This window comes from Arachis ipaensis, chromosome B3 (assembly GCF_059453495.1).
Source record: "Arachis ipaensis isolate K30076 ecotype BB chromosome B3, ASM5945349v1, whole genome shotgun sequence".
Lineage (NCBI taxonomy): Eukaryota > Viridiplantae > Streptophyta > Magnoliopsida > Fabales > Fabaceae > Arachis > Arachis ipaensis.
Window position 1 is genome coordinate 50,995,225 of NC_142438.1, and position 21,162 is coordinate 51,016,386.

Sequence of the window (21,162 nt, forward strand, 5' to 3'; positions counted from 1 at the left end):
TAGTGAAGGTTACTCTTGATAGTGGACTTTCAGCTGATAATCCCGAGTTAGTTAACCCAAGTTACCAAGTGATAAGGCACCCCTAAGAGCTTATTCATCCAAGTAGATCCCTCACACAGGAGCACCACAGACACTTGCCTCAAGATTAAAACCATTGGTGCCTAGCCTTATTACTTACTCTTTTTCTTTTATTTTTCAACCTTTATTGTTCCTTCCCTTTTTCTTATTAGGATCTTCTTATTTAGCTAGTTTCATGGGGTGTGTCTCAAGCATAGTATTCCTGACAGATAGTTGTCTTCCCACCTTATGGTTGAACTAACTTAGCTAACTTATGATCACACCATAAACTCATGAACTTACTCCATAGTATGAACTCCACTCTGGTCTTTTGTAAAACACTCATTCTCTTTTTCATTTGATTCAAAGGGACAAGCATACAAGTAAGCAAAGTAAGGATGCAGTAATGACATTCAGACTAGAAAACACAGCCTTAATCAATAAAAAGTTTAAAAGACAGAATTGACATGCTTATTCACAAGGAGAAAGCACACATACATACAAAGAACATAGAAGAAAATCATGCAAATTAAAGTGCTGGAAATAAGTAAAAGGAGAAAGGAACTTTACCACCTTGTATTTTATCTTCCTTGTTGTTGCCCTTTTCCTCCTATTCTTCCCCTTCCCACACCAGACATAGAATGATTGCTTATACTCAAGCATCAATTAAAACAGTGGTGACGGGGTTTATGATGGATCATGAATGTCTTAAAATAAGGTGTGAGTATGCATGTGTTTTAGCAAGCAAGATTATGGATCACAACAAAAGCACAAGAAGTAAAACAGAGACAATGTGATTGCATAAATAAGTGGTGTTGGCATGGTACTTTGCATGAAAGTTAAGTGGCAACACCAAACTTAGTGTGCCACTGTCAATTTAGAATGTTGCAAGTACCCAGTGAAGATTGAAAATCAAATTGTTGCATGGCAACACCAAACTTAGAGTGCAATCATATGCCAAATTATTGAAAGTAAACTAAGCAAAGCAAGAAAATGTTACCTACGGTTGGGTTGCCTCCCAACAAGCGCTCTTTTAATGTCATTAGCTTGACATGTTCACAACTTTCATCCTCTTCTTCCAGTTTGTTAAGAGGAATGACCTCAAGAGGAAAGAGGAGCCAGTTAATGCCCCTTGTTTTGAGTGCCTCTCCCCAGCAAGCCTTCTTCTGTTGTTAGCTTGAGTAAACTTGCTTGTTGGGGTAGGGGTGGGATGGCTTTTGGTTGACCTTTTCTTCTTCATGAATATTGTCCTTCTTTTCTTGGTCACCATCCTTTTGTTAGTGTTCATGTTGATTGCCTTTACCACCTTGATTTCAGGATTTGGGTATTGTATGATGGGTGGAGCATCCTCTTCATCAAAAACTTCTTGAATTGGTGGTTCAATGAACTCACCCTCTATGCAACTCTCTATTTCATTAGAGTGTGGCCTCCCTTGATTGACTTCCTCCCTTTCTTCTACCTGATGTTGCAGTGTGTCTTTTGGGAGTGAGTTTGCATGTTCCTTTGTCACCACTAGTAGTCTCTGTGGGTATTGAGTCTTGGGCTTATACACTCTCACAACCTCCTCCTTCTTCATAGAAATCTCACTTGGTATAGGTTCCTCTTTTTCTTGTTCTTCTGATTCCTCCCTTGTTTCTGACCTTTGAATGAATTCATCTATTTCTGAAGAGAGTGAAGTGGACTCTCTTTGTGATCTCAGCTCTTCAATGAATTGTTCTTCAGAATAGAGTTGTGCATTCTGTCTCAATTTTTCATCATGGTCTCTTTCTGCTATTTTCTCCTCTTCGATTGTCGTTATTATTTTTTTAACGAGGAGTTCTATCCTAGTGAGTCTCTCTTCTTCTCTACTTCTTTTGAGCTCTTCCATGAAGAGTTCCATCCTAGCAAGTCTATCTAAAGGTAGTTGGGTAGGTTGTAATGGTTGGGCGGGGTTGGTTTGTGAATGGAATTGGTTATTTTGTGGTTGTGTGTTCTGAAAGTGGTATGACTCTTGTGGGTAGTAGATTGAGTTTTGTGGATGGTGAAATGAATTGTATGGATTTGGAATAGACTTTTGTGCTGAGACATACTCAAATGATAAAGAATTTAGGCATGTAAAACTTGGAGGTGAGGTTGTATAATTGAGAGGTGATGACTCTTGAGGAATGGGGTATGAATGAGTGAGATCTCTTTGATTATGATCTTCCCAGTCACAACTTGAGTAGTGATCAATTTCACCAAGATATGGACCACTTTGTGGCTCTGGAAAGTACCCCATTTCATGTTCTTGATACTCCCACCCACTATGAGCATGGTAAAGTGAATCATTCTGTGGTGGTGGAGAGTTTCCCATGAAATTTGATTGACTAAAATATGATGGATGCTCCTTTCTTTCCTGCAGAAAGCTCTGTCTCAAACAATAATCACCAAAAGAAATTGGAATCTCCATTGTCACAGATGAAGAAATTCCCAGTGAGGCAATATCACAAACAGTTAGTGAGCAAAAGAAAATAAAGAAACAAAAGAAAACAAAGACAAAAGAAAAGTGTCTAATCTAGTAAATCAATCAACCGGTAGTTTGTTAATCACAATTAATCCCCGGCAACGGCGCCATAAACTTGATGCGGGAAAAACTTGTCTCTCAACAAATCTCCCTTCGGCAAGTATACCGAATTATCGTCAAGTAAAACTCACAATAGAGTGAGGTCGAATCCCACAGAGATTAACGGATTAAGAAATCAATGGTTAATTGATTATCCTAGTTAGACGAATCATAATGGAGTGATAAGTAACAAGGAAATGTAAATTGACAGAAAAGTAAAGAAAGCAATAAAGTGCAGAAAAGTAAAATGGCAAGAAAAGTAAATGTAAGAACTAAAAATAAAATGAACATTGGGATCAAGAGATATTGCAATCCTCCGGATCATGTTCATTCTTATCTCTTCCTCAATCAATGCACTCATTGATCTCCTTGGCAATCTTAAGTAATTGAATTACAATTTCTTGTAATTCAATCTCTCAAATCTTGATCAATAGCCAATTCCTTGGTCAATTGCTCATGAGAAGAGATGAAGTATGGTCACTGATTATACCACATGCATTTCCCAAATCAAGCATTGAGATGATTATAGTCACATATCAATCCATACCCAATTTGGTCGAGCATGAGAAAGCATTTCTAGCTTGATCTCTTCATTTCTCTTCCAAGGTTCAGAAGAGATCCAAGTATGAATAGTTTCTTTTCCAAGATAACTACCCAATTGGATGAAGATCGAAAGCTTTCAAGTAAAATCAAGAGAAAAGAAAGAAGAAGAAGAATAAGAACTACAATTGATCCATTGAATCACAATAGAGCTATCTAACCCAATGTAAAAAGATAGTTGATCATTGCTCTACAAAAATAGAAAAGAAAGAAAGTGCAGAAAAGTAAAGATGAAGATAAAAACTGAAAATGAAAATTCAACATTCATAAATGAAAAGTACAAAGAAAGAAAAGGAAAAGTGTGTGAGGGAAGGGAGTCCGAAGACCCCTCTTCCATCCCTCAATTCCCCTCCGTATAGCCTAAGATGCTTTCAATGTAAAAACTAAGGCCTTTATATAGGCTCTCCTAAATTACAAAATGAAATTAAAAGCAAATTACAATTAAATGAAAATTCCTATTCTAGATGCTTCTTGTGGCCTTGATTGGTTGACAATTGTGGGCTTGCTTGCTTGAGCTTTGAAGTGGGCTTGAGAGAGAAGTGAGTCAAGTTGAGGTCTAGGTGTTAAAGTTAGTGCCAAAGTTAGCCAAACTAATGCTACAAGTGTGGCGTTAGTGCTAAAGTTATTGTGGCTAATGTTGCACTTGCTGCCCAGTTGGTGTTTTTGGGGCTTAAAAGATGCCTCTTGTTTGTGCTCCAATTTCATACCCACTATAGACTATTATATATCGTTGGAAATCTCTGAATGTCAGCTTTCTAACGCAACTAGAATCACCTCAATTGGACGTCTGTAACTCAAGTTATGCTCCTTTGAAGTGGACATGGTCGCTGGCATATATGCCAACGTTACTAGAAATGTTGATTGCCAATAACGCCAGCGATTTTCATGTTTCTGAAGCTCAAACTTAGTGTCCACCCCATACTATTATATATTTTTGGAAAGCCCTGGATGTCTACTTTTCAATGCCTTTGGAAGCGCATCATTTGGAGCTCTACAACTCGAGTTATACTTCTTGGAAGGTGAAGAGGTCAGTTGGCCTAAATACAGGCTGATACCATGTTTATCATTGCACTTTCGGGGAAGGTTTTCTCCCTCAAATTTAGTGTCAACCATGTAGTGCCATATATTCTTGGAAAGCTTTGGAATCCTACTTTCCAATACCACTGGAATCACCTCATTTGGAGCTTTGTGGCTCAAGTTATGCGTGTTTGAAGAAGGCATGGTCAGGCTGCCAGGTGGGACTTTTGCCCACGTTAACTTTAATGTGGGAGTTAATGTGACTCTTTGTGGCTTGTGTTGGCTTCCAACGTTAGTGACAATGTTTGGTGTCACTAACGTTGTCGACAACCTCTCTTCTTCACATTAACTTCCACGTTAACTAGGTTAACGTGGGAGTTAACGTGGCTTCTTGGGGATTTGTGGTTGCTTCCAACGTTAGTGACAATGTTGGGTGTCACTAACGTTGTCGACCACCCTTGCCTCTTCACGTTAGCTTCCATGTTAACCAAGTTAACGTGGGAGTTAACGTGGCATTGTGCACTTAGGCCAATGTTAGTGACAATGTTGAATGTCACTAACGTTTGCTTCCTTTCCCCCTTTTAACGTTAGAGGCCACGTTAACTAAGTTAACGTGGACTCTAACGTGGCCACTTGTGAGCATTGGCCAACGTTAGTGATAATGTTAAGTGTTACTAACGTTGGCTCAAATTCCCTTTCTTCAAAGTTAATGCCACTAACTTTTCTCACTAACGTTGGGCTTTCCTTCCTTCCACGTTAGTGCCCACATTAGTGTAACTAACGTAGCCACTAACGTGGCTTCTTCTCTTCTTCTTTTGGCCTGAAATCAATCAAACAAAGTACATCAAAGTCTTGCTCTTAATCATGGAATCATGCATCATCTAATTTATCATATAATTCATGCAAAATTCTCATGAAATCATGTAAAGTGCACAATGTTTGCTTGAATCAAGATGTAAGTGAATATCTACCCAAAACTAGCTTATTTCCTAAGAAAATGCATGAAACTACCTTAAAAACAGTAAAGAAAAGGTCAGTGAAACTGGCCAAAATGCCCTGGCATCACATGCGCCGCACAACTCAACCTAAATTGCCAAATTATCTTATCTTTCTCTCTTCCAAATCCTAATTTTTCCTCCCTCCTTTCTTCCTTACTTCTTCTTCCCTTCTTTCTTTTCTCATTCTTATTATCTTTCATTTTATTTTATTTTTTTTGCGTACTTTCATTCATTGTATATTTATATTTTTTTTATTTTTTTTAAATTTATTATTTTACCATTGGTGTTCACATGTTCTTATTCAACTATTATATCTTTTCTGGTATTATCTTGGTGCTTCATGACTTGTTTTATTCTAATTGGGTATTATTATTCATAAGTCAATGCTAATTTTTATAATACTGATATTCCTTTTGCATTGATATGTATTTACACTATTTTGCATTACCCACTCTCTTCCCCATTGTTGCAATTTTTGCACCACTAGTATGCCATGTGCTTCTACTGTTTTCTCACTTGCATGTTGTAGCTACCATGCAATTGAAACCCTTATTATCTAGCATTAACACCCATCTTTTATTTTCTATCTTTATTTTTGGGTTACTTTTTTTCCCTTTTTTCTTTCAAGATGGCCACCCGGAAGGGAACCGGAAGACGTTTACATAGGGACACAAACAAGTCCATCAGCAAAATCCTTGGAGAAAAGCCTTAGTTGGAAAAGACCCGTCCACCTGCACATCTCAGCATGCACCGAGGACGGTGTAATCTTTAAGTGTGGGGAGGTCGATACCGATCTCCATGGGTTAGTACTTTCTTGTCTCAACACCAATGTTTAAATTTTTCTTTGTAGTTAGTTGTTGCATTTGCATGTTTGATTGCATGATTATTTGATTTTTGTGCATATTTTACCACTTGGTTAAAGTAATATTTTCTTTTTCAAGAAACCTTTTAGAGAATTTCACTAATTTGAATAAAAATTAATGTTACACAAAACCTATGAGATTTTTGAGCCTATTTGAATTGGTTGCATTTTATCAACCAAAATTTTGTTTTAGTGTGTATTTTTCTCTCTAAAATTGTGATCTTTGTCTTGCTTAATTCTATATTTCCATGGTTTGATGTATGCATGCACTTACATGATTGAGGCCTTTGTTTCACTGAGCTTACATACCCATATGGCCTTAACCCTTCATTATCCTTTGCAAACCAACTTTGAGCCTATTTTACCCCTTTGTTCTTTATTTTAGCACATCATTAACTCTAAGCGGAAAACAATAATGTCCTTGATTCGAATCCTTGGTTAGCTTAGACTAGTGAGAGTGCTCACGAATTAAGTGTGGGAAAAGTGGGTTTGGAAACATTTGGTTTGAGAATTGAGTATGTTAGAATTTTCTGAAAATGTGAAAGAATGTTGAGAATATGTTCATGCATTCAATACTTTAATCATATGCATTGAAAAAAAAAAATAATAATATATAAAAAAAATAAAGGAGAAAAAAAAAGAAAAAGAGCAAATAATAAAAGAGGACAAAATGTCCCCAAAGTAAGTGGTGAAAGCAATGCATAAGTTGTACTTGAAATTAGAATGCATGAATATGTGGAAAACATGGTTAATGGATAGTTGGATGTGGTATTATGATTACATGGATTGTTTAAGTTAGGTGGAAAGTTTAAGTTAATTAAGGATTCAGATTTTAGTCCACTTGACCAAATACAGTCCTACCTTGACCTAACCCTATTACAACCCTTAAAAGACCTCTTGATTTGTGTATTTGTGCATTAAATTTATGTTGATTGTTAGATGAAGAGAAAGCCTTAGAAAGCAAGGTTAGTAGAGAATTGAGAGATCGAACCTTAAACACTTGAGTGATTAGAGTGTATACACTACCAGTGAGGGTTCGATGCTCAATTCCTTGTTTCCTGCTTTCATGAGCTATTTTCTTCTTGCAAGTCTATTTGTACTTCATTTTTATGATTCGAATTAGTAAAATCTAGTTTATATTTATTCTTGGAGAACTTATTTACTCTTAACCAAGTAAGTAAAAGCATTTAGCATGTAGTTGCATTCATAGGTTGCATTTCATACATTCTACCATTCCTCTTCATTTCTTTATAGCTTCTCTTGAGCTGAGCATGAGGACATGCTAATGTTTAAGTGTGGGGAGGTTGATAAACCACTATTTTATGGTTTATCTTGTGCTCAATTGAGTGGTTTTTATCTACTCTTTACCCACTTATTCATACTATTTGCATGGTTTTACATTTGCCTTCCTAATTATCTGCTTTGATTGAAAACATGTTTCTTTGGACTTATATTTGCTAATATTAATCCTCTCTTATTACCATTAGATGCCTTGATATGTGTGTTAAGTGATTTTAGAGATTACAGGGCAGGAATGGCTCAGAGGATGAAAAGGAAGCATGCAAAAGTGGAAGGAATACAAGAAGTTGGAGAAATTGCTAAGCTGTCCAGCCTGACCTCTTCGCACTCAAACGGCTATAACTTTAGCTACAGAGGTCCAAATGACGCGGTTCTAGTTGCGTTAGAAAGCTAACATCCGGGGCTTCGATTTGATATATAATATGTTATAGTTTCCCTGAAGCTAGGCGACGCGACCGCGTGATCCATGCGGCCGCATCGCAATAACAGAAATTCAGCGTGGCAAAAATTCGAAACCAGCGAATTCTGGACTGTTTCTGACCCAGTTTGCGGCCCAGAAAATACAGATTAGAGGCTATAAAGTGGGGGACTGCATCCATTTATGAGGAGGCTCTAATAATTCACTTTCATGTTTTTAGATGTAGTTTTAGAGAGAGAGGTTCTCTCCTCTCTCTCTCTCTCTTAGGATTAGGATTTAGGACTTCTCTTAGATTTAGGAGTGACTCTCAATCCCAGGTTTAATATTCCTTTTACTTTATATTCCTCTTTTTACTTTCAGATGCTTCAATACTTGTATTAGATATGTTGCCCAATTGGCTTATGAACTTTTCATGTTAAGATCTGCATATTTTATTTAATATTATTTGAGGTATTTCAGATTTAAGATTGCTTTGCTTTATTTATATTAATACTTTTAATTTAATTTAGATATTTTTCTCCCTTTTGGCTTTGGTCAAGTGATTGGTAGTACTTGAGTTATCAAACTCAGCAAGTGATTGAAATTGGCAGATTTTGCTTTAGCTAGGATTGCTCTAACACTAGTCTCTCCACAGGAGTTGACTAGGACTTGAGAATCAAGCTAATCAGTCCACTTAACCTTCCTTTGTTTAATAAAGGCTGACCAAATGGGAATAAAATCCAATTCTCTTCACACTTGATAAGGATAACTAGGATAGGAATTCCAATTCTTATACCTTGCCAAGAGATTTTATTATTATTATTTTATTTTACTTGTCATATAACATATTCCCTCCTTACTTCCAAAACCCCAATTTACAAACTCATAACCAATAATAAAAACATACCTCCCTGCAATTCCTTGAGAAGACGACCCGAGGTTTGAATACTCGGTTATCAATTTCAAAGGGGTTTGTTACTTGTGACAACCAAAACGTTTGTACGAAGGAATTTTCGTCGGTTTAGAGACTATATCTACAACGCGACTATTTTTATGACATTCTTTACTGGCAAAAATTCTAACGTCAAGGTTCGCTATGAAAGAGTTCATACTGCAAGCACATTAGGATCAACAGGAAATTCTTCTTCTATCCTGAGAAATGCTTCAGAACAGGTTTTTTCAAATAGTTTTGTTACCGCATTATCAAACAGAACAAACAAAACAGCCCACCCACCATGGTGAATCTTTACCCGAATCCCATATCTAACACAATTAACAACCAAGAATAACAACTAAAAGCAAGAAATCTGCTTAACAACACACAGAGACATGCATAACAAAGAACAAATAAAAAATCCAAAAGATTGATACTTAATATATTCCATAATAGAGTTACATATGAACCTTACTTGACCATAACATGTTCAATACATGAACCACAAGCATCACAAAGGTAGAGATCCTCATGCTCAACAACGGCATGACCACATACACATGAGTAAGACCACCAATCTGGTTCATCCATAACTTCCTTAATTGTCCCAATAACAAAGTAATGACCATCCTGTAAAATTTTAAAAACAACGATATACTATAGAAATGATTAACAAACCAGATTACGAAAACCGACACAGATGTTTAATAAATTCAAGTTTAAATATTAAATGGAGAGTTTGTGAATCTTAAATAATACCCTGTTATCTGCACGAAGATCTTGAATATTACTGATCTATTTGAGATTGAAAAAATCACCATCAACTTTAGAAACTAAGTATCCAAGCTCATTGGTCACAAGTCTTCAGAATCCATAACTGGCAACACTAAATCTACATACAAGATACAATAACTAATCCTCATAATACAAAACATATACACGAATACCAACAAAATAAACATAGTAGGTTCTAGCTTAACACTTTTTTTATCACAACTAACCTGCTCAAGAACTCAACAGACTCAGGAATGTCAGGATTAATGAATAACCTAGAGACATTCATCACATTCTGCAGGATTATCCCACCTGCATGCAAGAATCCTATTCTATTAAACTTAAACCATATCTAAATTAAAAGGTCAAAAAATATAAAAGCAACTATTAGAGTAAAAATTCACTGACTATGTCTCAAACTAACCTTCAATTGCTTTGATTTTAAAAGACTCGAGAACAATCAGTGGAGATCTTGGATATTTTTGTAAGTTATCATATTCCAACAGATCACAAGCATTTCCAAACACATTGCATTGTTCCTTTTTGCTGAACAAATAAGTTTCAAAATTTCAAAAGAATCTAACTATATATTTAGCGTTACAAACATAAAGGCTGCAACAAAAAAAATAGAATTAATAGAAGATAACTAATGATATGGGAGAAAATGAGAGAGACAATACCCATCAGAAAAAACTTCGAGCACAACTGCTTTGATCATCTTGCCATATGATGCTACATCTCTTTCTTTTCGAACACCAGTAATGATCCCAACAAAATCTAATAATTAGATTGAAACATACACAAATTTGAATCAGAACCACATTTTTTAAAACATAATACTATGTTTTTAAGAGGGAAGAGCAAGAAAGTTGTACAAACCAATGAGTAAATCGTCGTCCTTCCTTTGATTAATTTCATCTATTGATGTAAAACACAAACCCGAATGTGGTATCCTTACAGATACCACAGAAACAAAAGAGGTCTTATATTGGAACAAAAGTCTGAACCTATGTTTTGCCACTCTGTTCAAACCAGTGTTTGGTACAACCGTAAAATGGGTCATCAAGTACACCTCTCCTTCAGTTAGAGACACAACAAATTTTGGTATAAGCTGATCTCTAATGGTTGCTTGGATCTTTTGTAACTGCAGTTGAAAAAAAATATGCTTCATATTTCGAGTTATTTAACTTATTTAGGTATCCAAACACCATAAAAACATTTGATTAAAAAAATAAAACAACAAAAATATATCACTTTGCAACAAAAAAAATTCCTTCTGCATATTTAAAAAAAAAAAGTTGCGACAACTTAAAGAAATCCTAATATCAAATAAAACTGACCTTCTCATCCATTAACACCATATGCAATAGATTTTGAGAAGGATCCAAAGCAGGATTCTTGTGGTACCACAACTTCACAACTTTAACATGCACTTCCCATGATTCTCTCCACGGAGTGATTTTCTCCACCAGATCAACACGGTTATTCATTCCCAACATATATAGAATAAGAACACCAAAAGCAGAAAATATAGAGAGAAAAATAGAACTAAGATGAGAAGATAAACAGATGAGTTGGAGTTATAAACTCCTGAAGTTAACAAATGTAACACCCTAACTACCAAAGCTCACGCTTCCGGCTGCGTGACTCTGGTAGCTCGGACATTACGACGACACTTATATTATTTAATACTAAAATATGAGCCTGTTTGAAACTTTAAACCGCATTACCGCTCCCAAAAATACTTTCATCCGATAACATACATCCATAAGTACCATACAACTTACAAAACTCATAAAGAGTACATCCTTATATATATACAAATATATATATGAATAATATTACAAACATAATCCAATACAATCCCTATCCCTCTTACAGAATATATCAAGATAAAGGCGAGGGTACAATAAATAATCTACATCAAATAGAGCTTACGACATTGGGTTAACAGAGCTTCGAGTCTCAACCTGGAGCACATGGTGGCTAGCCATTGCTACTACCCAGGGAAACCCTCATCTCCAATAGTGGAAGTGCAAAAATCACAATTATCAATAATTCAGCATATACATGCATTCATTCTCATCCATGGATCAACATCCATCTCAGCCATCCGGCTTACGGTTCAGTCCAGAACCAGCCAATATTGATAATCACACACAGCCATTCCGGCTCACGGTTCAATCCAGAACCAGTCAATATTCATAATCATACATAGCCATTCCGGCTCATAATAAAATAGCACTTCCACATTCAAAATCATCAAATTCATGAAATCGGCATTTAAGCCATAAATCATTTTCTCAATTCATTTCACTTTGAAATCAAGTTTCAACTCTTTTCAGCCTTGGCTTTAAAGATCTCATTTCTCAAATTATCTCAGGCTCATAAGCCAATTTTACTCAAGGAAAATTCCCTTTTTGAAATAAGCCACCCTCGGCTTCCTCTTTCCAAAACTTCCAAAACCATGGAAAGTTAAAGATTCATTTTGGATCATTCAAAATCACCCATCCAACAATGGGATTTTTGTAACAAAAGTTCCTCGGTAGAGTCCCAAGTCCTTAGGGGAGAATAGCATAACTCATTTCGCCATATTCATTTAAAATCGTTAAAACCTTGGCTTTCCGATTTGAGTAATAAAATAAGATCTAAGCCAAACCGAGTCACGTAATCATTTACTTCCTTCAAAGCTGTTTCCTTTACTTAGGCAAAACCAGCTTTAACCCCCATGACAAATTCTAAAACGTTTCAACTATTAAAAATTGTTTTAGTCTTGCAAGAATTCAGAATTCAAAGAGTACTCAAAACCTTTCTCAAAACATTTCAAAATAAAACTTGTCAATAGACACTCAGGTTCTTTCAAAGTCATTGAAACTTCTTTAATTAAAACCCCCAAGTCGAATTCAAAGGCATAAACCCTTTTCACATCCAAACAGCTTTAAAACACAAGTCTCATCTAAATAACTTTCTTCTGAAAGAGATACAATGCCTTTCTTAAGAAGCAAGACTGAATCACAATTTCCTCTTTAATAATTCATTTCAAAAGCGTGAATCATTCTTTTCTTGATAATTCAAGTAAAATAGTAGAAGTCTTTAACTCATCATTTTTCCAGACAATATTCAATAAAGACTCGGATTTTATAGAAATTTCGGCAGCACCTCCCCTAAAACTTGGACTTTGCCACCCGGTTCGGGTCCCAACTAAACCGTCTCACAATCCTTTTCAACAGTCCAGAATCCAAAATCAATTCAAAATCAAGCTAAATTTAACAGTCGCCTCATTGGCATATCTCAAGGAAACCATTTCAAAAATCAACTCAATATCAACCGATTTAACTCATTTATAAAGCATTAAAGAATCGGTTCCGCAATGAATCATTTATCAAAACCAGAGCAATTAAAGCAACCCAGGCTGGATTTCAAGAGCATTCTATCTTTCACATCATCAAATAATTGACTCAATTCAAACCAATCCTCAACGGATTAAACTCAGTTCAAATATTTAAAGAATCAACTTCAAACATTACATTTCACAAGCCACACAACAATTCAGCCAAGCCAACATCCATAATCGTTCGAGTCAATCAAATAATACATAAGGTAGATACAATCACTAATTACACCATATCTCACATCAGTATCTATATGTAATAATTTCAGTAATAAACTGTAGTTTTCGGAAAGCGCCCCTACCTCAAAACGCAAATCCATAACCCAAACGCATCACAGGAACCTCCTCTCTTAAACCGAAATCACCAACAACCGCAACCTCGGCTCCAAGCCACTCCCGCGGTAACTACAGCAACACTAATCGCGACATATAACAATAGAAACTCAATCTTATAGCAATTGATGCCGCAAAACCTTAGTGTATGAAGCCAGAATAGTAACTAGAGAGCTTTCAAATTGAAAACGCTTACCGAATGAAGAAGGAACAGCTAAACCGGAACAGCGGCGGTCTCCGAACCGGTTCGGCAGCAGCCCGGCAGCCACCTCAAGTAGTAGCGGTGACCAGACTCCGGCAATGGCGCCTGGAACCCACATACAGAGACGTTAAAGCTTCCAGAATCTTAAACGAATGAAGACTGAATTCAAAAACCCTTACCGGAAGAGTTTTCCGGCGACGGCAGCGGGGTTTTCCGGTGGCCAGGCACGGCGGCGCGACTCAACACAACCAGGCAGAGTGGCAGCAACCTCCAGCACCTCCGGTGAGCTTCCTCAACGACGGTGACGGCCGGAGCTTCGGCGGTGCTAACCAAGGCTTACCGGCGGCAGGAACGGCAGCGATAGCTTCGTGCAGTACGGCGGCGCCAGTCTTTCCCCCACCGCGAGCTCTCTGTCTCTCTCGCCCTCTGTTCCGATGACGGCGGCCATGGCTTTGCCGACGAGACCAACAGCGGCAGTTTCAGGCCCTCAGACCCTTCTCGCTCGCGTACCCTCTCTCTCCATGTCTCAGCTTCGATGGCGACCCTCGGTGGACCAACGGCGACGACCGTAGCGCGGGCAGCCGCGGCACCCAGGTGCGACGGCGATGGCGCAAGACAGCGCCCTCTCCTCCTCTTCTCTCGCGCCAGCTTCGATGGATCAACAGTGGCGGAGGCGGCGCGAGTTCTCCCTCTTCTCCATGGCACAGTGGCGGTGGCGACGTGGTGGCGCAACGGTGGTGGTTCCAGGCCGACAGAAACGCGTGATGGAGGTGGCGGCAAAGGCCCCCTCCCCTCCTTCTCCTCCGATCTCCTCTACTCCCCCTCAGATCTCTTTCTTTCTTTCTTTGTTTTCTGTTTCTTTCAGGGAACACAAAGGAAACTCAGCGTGTGTTGCCGCTGCTGAGAGAAAGGAATGGTTGGGGGTGTGGCTAAAGGGAACCGGGTCATGGGTTAGGGTTTCTCTTTCAAAAATTAGGGTTAGGGACATTTTAGTAATTTCAAATAAAAATAGGGATATTATAGTAATTAGAAATAAATTCTAATCCATTAATAATAATGTATAAAAATACTATTTGCTCATTAATTTCATAAATTATTTTCAATAAAATGTCCCCACCAAATAATTAGAAATAATATACTTATTTTCTTCATTTTCCAAAATAGTAATATCAATATTCTAAAATATTAATTATTTAGTCCAAAATCATATAAAAATCCTTTTTATTTCACAACTACCAACTATATGATTTAAATATAGAAAATAATCCAATAATTGTAAAATTGGATAATAACCATAACTTATCTCAAATTCAATAAATCAAAACTTGCCTTAATTATCTTTAATAAAATAATCTCTGAAATTAAGGCTATAAATAACTGTAGGATTTGAGACTTGATCATAATAAGACTTTTCAAAGATTCTGGGTCTTACATTCTACCCACCTTATAAAAATTTTTGCCCTCAAAAATTGATACAAAATGAAAGAAATCCCATAACAGTTCACCCTTGAACACATTTAAGGAAGAAGCAAAAATATCTCAAAATATAATCATATATATACGATTTTCAAATACTTTGATTGTCATATGCGTAAGGGTGCAAAGATAGGAGTGTGATTGCAAGGCAAACGTTACTAGGTAGGCTCAAAGCAAAAGATAACATGAGTCAATCGTGTGATAGTAGGGCAAAGCATCAAAGGCTATATAACAGGATGGGGCTAAAATGACGTGCTTAACATCCGCACACTAATCTCATATTAACCTCCAAGTTTCAACTTTCCAACTCCATCAAGCTCTTTACAATCCCCATAACCGATCATAAGCCTAACGACCGCAAACCCGTTCACAAGGAACAAAACACCCACTACTCATAACGTTTTACACCTACCGCTTCACCTTCCATATACACATATCACGTCCTAAAGAACTAACGCATCGCGTTACGTATACGTCTACAAGTCGCACGTGATATCAAAATAATTCTCGAGTCTACTCAGAAGGATACAAGATTTAGAAAGGAGAGCCAAATGTCAAGGATAGTACTCATAGATTTGAGAGAATGTATCCAATCTTCACATAAACAAAGACGCTCAAGCAATGAAGCTTGCTAGAAATAAATCAATTGACAACTTCAAAGATAACCCTTGGATCAAAGAAGTTCAACAGGATCGATAGGAAGAAAACCAGCGCATCAGTTTGAAACAAACTCAAGCTGAGCCGAAGAAGTATGAGGTTTACAGAAAAGAATATCTCAGACCCAAGACAAAGCTCACAGAACTCAAGAGCATAATTAAAATACTTCCGAATACATTGTTCTTAAAAGAATCGAAAACGTGTAAAAATATCACTTTGTAGTCTGAAAGAGAAGTTAAACAACAAACACCCTTCAAGGGAGTAACAAAAGCATAAACGTGGCTTCACGTCAATACAAATTCATGTTGAAGTAGATTTTGTAGAGTTCCAAAAACAAAATACACACAAGTTTGGCTAAGAGCTAAAATATTTCCTCAAATATTTTAGAAAGATAATTAGGTGCACAACTTAACCAAAGGTAATTCATAAAACTCGGAAGAGAAATCAAATGCTTGTTCAAAAATTCCCAAAACCCATATTCAAACAAGCGTGTATAACATTTATAGCGGGGACAAAAGAGGGGGTTAAACTCTCTTTAGAAAAGAAATAAATTCCGAGGTAAAAATCTTTTTTTTTTTTTTTTTGCTTACAATCTGGTAAGGAGACAAGTGGTGCGTTATAAACAAACAGGTTTCCATTAAACAAGGAAACCTTTCAAAACCTCATTTAAAATAGCGCATGTCAACTCTAAAATAATTTTGTCAAAAATTGAACAATGGTTTCAATTATAACCAAGCAACTGAAAAATAAGTTCAATTTAGAACTTATTCAAAGAGAATTCAATCTGCTTTATGAAATTCAAAACAAGTCTCCAAAAGTATACTTGAAATCACCATCTCGCAATAATATTCAAGAAAATTAGGATGTACTTGAAAAGGAGTCAAGCCATACAAGAAAAGATCTCAAATCAAAGTAGTTTAAACAAGATCCACTAGGCATGAGACATCAAATAAGCTTTCAATTGATCCTAAAGAATACAAAAGTCATAGAAAGACAACTCAATCATTAGTAATCTCTCAAGGATAAGTCTTTGACTAAAAACTCTGGTAGAGACAATGAGAGGATAAATGATGCACTATTTTGAAACGAATCAAACTTACTCATATAAGGATGAGATTCACAAAAGAGGACAAACCAAGATCAATGGCAATATTCACAAGATGTAAAAGATCAGTTAAAAACAAGGTCAAGTATGACATTCATGGAGATGGAAGGCTTAAGGAAGACTTTCGTCCGTTCATAAGAAGAAGGCCATAAGTCCAACATTTTCAAAAGAACAACAATGGCATAAACCATATAGCATGCTAAATCAAACTCAATTCAAAATAAGTTAAGTAGAGCTTATCAAACGAAACTCAACCGAGACAAAAGTGGTAAATCCTTTCTTTTCAAAATTTTGAAAAATATTCAAATACATAATCAAATGAAGATGTGCATTGGAACTATAGTAAAATTACTAGAAAGTCAATTGTAATTCAAAGTAAATGCAGTTCCGTAAACCAGTAAAAGTGTGGTCGAGGTATTAGGAATAAATAGTTGTTAGACTGTATAAGCAATCTCAAAGTTTCATATATAGAAAAGTATATATCTAATCAACAGCAATTTATAAAATCTCAAAATTGGCTGTGATCACTGTCAAGTAAGAGAAAAACTGAATCAACAATTTCTCAAAGAATGGACTCAGAACCCGGAGTTAAAAGTCACAGCACATTAAGACAAGTTCAAGGCTATATCAAAGAATACTTGAATCAAGAAGAACTCAAACAGAGGAAGATAGATGCAACAGGGATCTTAAACCAGCATATGCACTTAAGGTCAAACAAGAATGCATATCGATAGAGGAATAGAGTTGAAAAATCAAACTACTTTCCAAAGGATTAGAAAACAAGGACTTCAAGTTAGGATACAAAAGAACAGGTCAACTCGAACAGAATTCAAGACACACAACTGAATAGCCTCGAGAAATAGTTTCTAACGTTCCCAAAACCCGCGATTCGCTTTACTCAAAACTCGTATTTCATCTATGATAACCCATCAGTGATTTCATATACATAATTCACCAGTATTAAGCCGGCCAAACTTAATCTCAGGAATTATGCAATGCAAGACTAACAGCGTTAAATCAATAGACCGTCATGTGCATAAAGCTCTAATCCTCGTCATTCAACAAGACCTAATACATGACAAACTCTCAGAGTATGCAATTGAAGCATAGTCAGTCCATTCCTCAGGCTCTACAGGAAGAACTGCTCTGATACCATAATGTAACACCCTAACTACCAAAGCTCACGCTTCCGGCTGTGTGACTCTGGTAGCTCGGACATTACGACGACACTTATATTATTTAATACTAAAATATGAGCCTGTTTGAAACTTTAAACCGCATTACCGCTCCCAAAAATACTTTCATCCGATAACATACATCCATAAGTACCATACAACTTACAAAACTCATAAAGAGTACATCCTTATATATATACAAATATATATATGAATAATATTACAAACATAATCCAATACAATCCCTATCCCTCTTACAGAATATATCAAGATAAAGGCGAGGGTACAATAAATAATCTACATCAATACAAAACATATCAATAACTAAATAAACTCTTCGTAACTTCTGCGCCCATATCTTGAAAGGGGAAAAAATGTAGGGGGGTGAGAACATCATCCTCGAAAGGGTTCTCAGTAGAGGGTTTTTGGGAATTACTGTAATAGGATACGTGAAGATAACCGCATCAGTAATTAATAACCGTCTTTTGCCTCTTTTCAAAAACAACAGTTTCCAATAAAAGTAAAGTTGGAAATCCTTTCTAAAAGAGGAACCGTTCAATTCTCAAAAACTCAAAAGTCTTTCAAAACGGTTTATCTATGCTGAAACAAAATAGCCTTTCATATTTTATTCCAAACCAGAAACACAAAACTGAAATCAACCATCAGTTCATCTCATTCCAACCGCGGCCCTAGGCCCAAACAATCCAACCAACAACCAATCACCACAATCCAACAGAGTCCCAGATGCAAACACAGATAGGAAGTTCAAGCACAAACAAACAGTTATTACAAGTAGAATAGTTAGCAATTAATCACATAGGCAAACCAAGTATAATATGCACACCCAACCAATGTCACACAAATGCATATGATGCATGCCTGTCCCTAGTGGCTGATGATATCATCTGTCGGTTATAGAGCCAACCCGACAAGTCCTGGTAGCTAACCATTGGACTGTCCCTCTGTCGTGCATCCCCAACTCGAGTTATACTCATCATAAACTTGATCATAATCATGATCCATATCCATCACCCTCATTGGTGAATATTTATCCATCACCATCACTGGTGAATATTTATGGGGGCGAGCTCATCCGGGCCTTTCACAGTGCCCGGCCACACTTACGACATTGGGTTAACAGAGGTTCGAGTCTCAACCTGGAGCACATGGTGGCTAGCCATTGCTACTACCCAGGGAAACCCTCATCTCCAATAGTGGAAGTGCAAAAATCACAATTATCAATAATTCAGCATATACATGCATTCATTCTCATCCATGGATCAACATCCATCTCAGCCATCCGGCTTACGGTTCAGTCCAGAACCAGCCAATATTGATAATCACACACAGCCATTCCGGCTCACGGTTCAATCCAGAACCAGTCAATATTCATAATCATACATAGCCATTCCGGCTCATAATAAAACAGCACTTCCACATTCAAAATCATCAAATTCATGAAATCGGCATTTAAGCCATAAATCATTTTCTCAATTCATTTCACTTTGAAATCAAGTTTCAACTCTTTTCAGTCTTGGCTTTAAAGATCTCATTTCTCAAATTATCTCAGGCTCATAAGCAAATTTTACTCAAGGAAAATTTCCTTTTTGAAATAAGCCACCCTCGGTTTCCTCTTTCCAAAACTTCCAAAACCATGGAAAGTTAAAGATTCCTTTTGGATCATTCAAAATCACCCATCCAACAATGGGATTTTTGTAACAAAAGTTCCTCGGTAGAGTCCCAAGTCCTTAGGGGAGAATAGCATAACTCATTTCGCCATATTCATTTAAAATCGTTAAAACCTTGGCTTTCCGATTTGAGTAATAAAATAAGATCTAAGCCAAACCGAGTCACGTAATCATTTACTTCCTTCAAAGCCGTTTCCTTTACTTAGGCAAAACCAGCTTTAACCCCCATGACAAATTCTAAAACGTTTCAACTATTAAAAATTGTTTTAGTCTTGCAAGAATTCAGAATTCAAAGAGTACTCAAAACCTTTCTCAAAACATTTCAAAATAAAACTTGTCAATAGACACTCAGGTTCTTTCAAAGTCATTGAAACTTCTTTAATTAAAACCCCCAAGTCGAATTCAAAGGCATAAACCCTTTTCACATCCAAACAGCTTTAAAACACAAGTCTCATCTAAATAACTTTCTTCTGAAAGAGATACAATGCCTTTCTTAAGAAGCAAGACTGAATCACAATTTCCTCTTTAATAATTCATTTCAAAAGCGTGAATCATTCTTTTCTTGATAATTCAAGTAAAATAGTAGAAGTCTTTAACTCATCATTTTTCCAGACAATATTCAATAAAGACTCGGATTTATAGAAATTTCGGCAGCACCTCCCCTAAAACTTGGACTTTGCCACCCGGTTCGGGTCCCAACTAAACCGTCCCACAATCCTTTTCAACAGTCCAGAATCCAAAATCAATTCAAAATCAAGCTAAATTCAACAGTCGCCTCATTGGCATATTTCAAGGAAACCATTTCAAAAATCAACTCAATATCAACCGATTTAACTCATTTATAAAGCTTTAAAGAATCGGTTCCGCAATGAATCATTCATCAAAACCAAAGCAATTAAAGCAACCCAGGCTGGATTTCAAGAGCATTCTATCTTTCACATCATCAAATAATTGATTCAATTCAAACCAATCCTCAACGGATTAAACTCAGTTCAAATATTTAAAGAATCAACTTCAAACATTACATTTCACAAGCCACACAACAATTCAGCCAAGCCAACATCCATAATCGTTCGAGTCAATCAAATAATACATAAGGTAGATACAATCACTAATTACACCATATCTCACATCAGTATCCATATGTAATAATTCCAGTAATAAACTGTAGTTTTCGGAAAGTGCCCCTACCTCAAAACGTAAATCCATAACCCAAACGCGTCACAGGAACCTCCTCTCTTAAACCGAAATCACCAACAACCGCAACCTCGGCTCCAAGCCACTCCCGCGGTAACCACAGCAACACTAATCACGACATATAACAATAGAAACTCAATCTTATAGCAATTGATGCCGCAAAACCTTAGTGTATAAAGCCAGAATAGTAACTAGAGAGCTTTCAAATTGAAAACGCTTACCGAATGAAGAAGGAACAGCTAAACCGGAACAGCGGCGGTCTCCGAACTGGTTCGGCAGCAGCCCGGCAGCCACCTCAAGTAGTAGCGGTGACCAGACTCCGGCAATGGCGCCTGGAACCCACATACAGAGACGTTAAAGCTTCCAGAATCTTAAAAGAATGAAGACCGAATTCAAAAACCCTTACCGGAAGAGTTTTC

General features: G+C 36.8%; 1 protein-coding gene across 1 annotated transcript; it reads right to left on the minus strand.

Annotated features, from left to right (window-relative positions):
- Positions 1–9,938: 9,938 nt before the first annotated feature.
- LOC110269459 (uncharacterized) lies at positions 9,939–11,018 on the minus strand. Its single transcript, XM_021117291.2, has 4 exons — positions 10,860–11,018; positions 10,399–10,663; positions 10,200–10,296; positions 9,939–10,065 (listed from the first exon to the last, which is right to left on the minus strand). The coding sequence occupies exons 1-4, from the start codon at positions 11,016–11,018 to the stop codon at positions 9,939–9,941; spliced, it is 648 nt and encodes a 215-aa protein (XP_020972950.2).
- Between the last annotated feature and the right edge of the window lie 10,144 nt (positions 11,019–21,162).

What these genes read in the sequence shown, in the direction of transcription:
- LOC110269459 (XM_021117291.2), bottom strand. Translation starts at nt 11,018, where the DNA reads ATGTTGGGAATGAATAACCGTGTTGATCTGGTGGAGAAAATCACTCCG. An exon ending in TGGTGTTAATGGATGAGAAG is followed by an intron (nt 10,664 to 10,859) that starts GTCAGTTTTATT and finishes TTTCAACTGCAG; the next exon opens with TTACAAAAGATCCAAGCAAC. An exon ending in CTCGAAGTTTTTTCTGATGG is followed by an intron (nt 10,066 to 10,199) that starts GTATTGTCTCTC and finishes TTATTTGTTCAG; the next exon opens with CAAAAAGGAACAATGCAATG.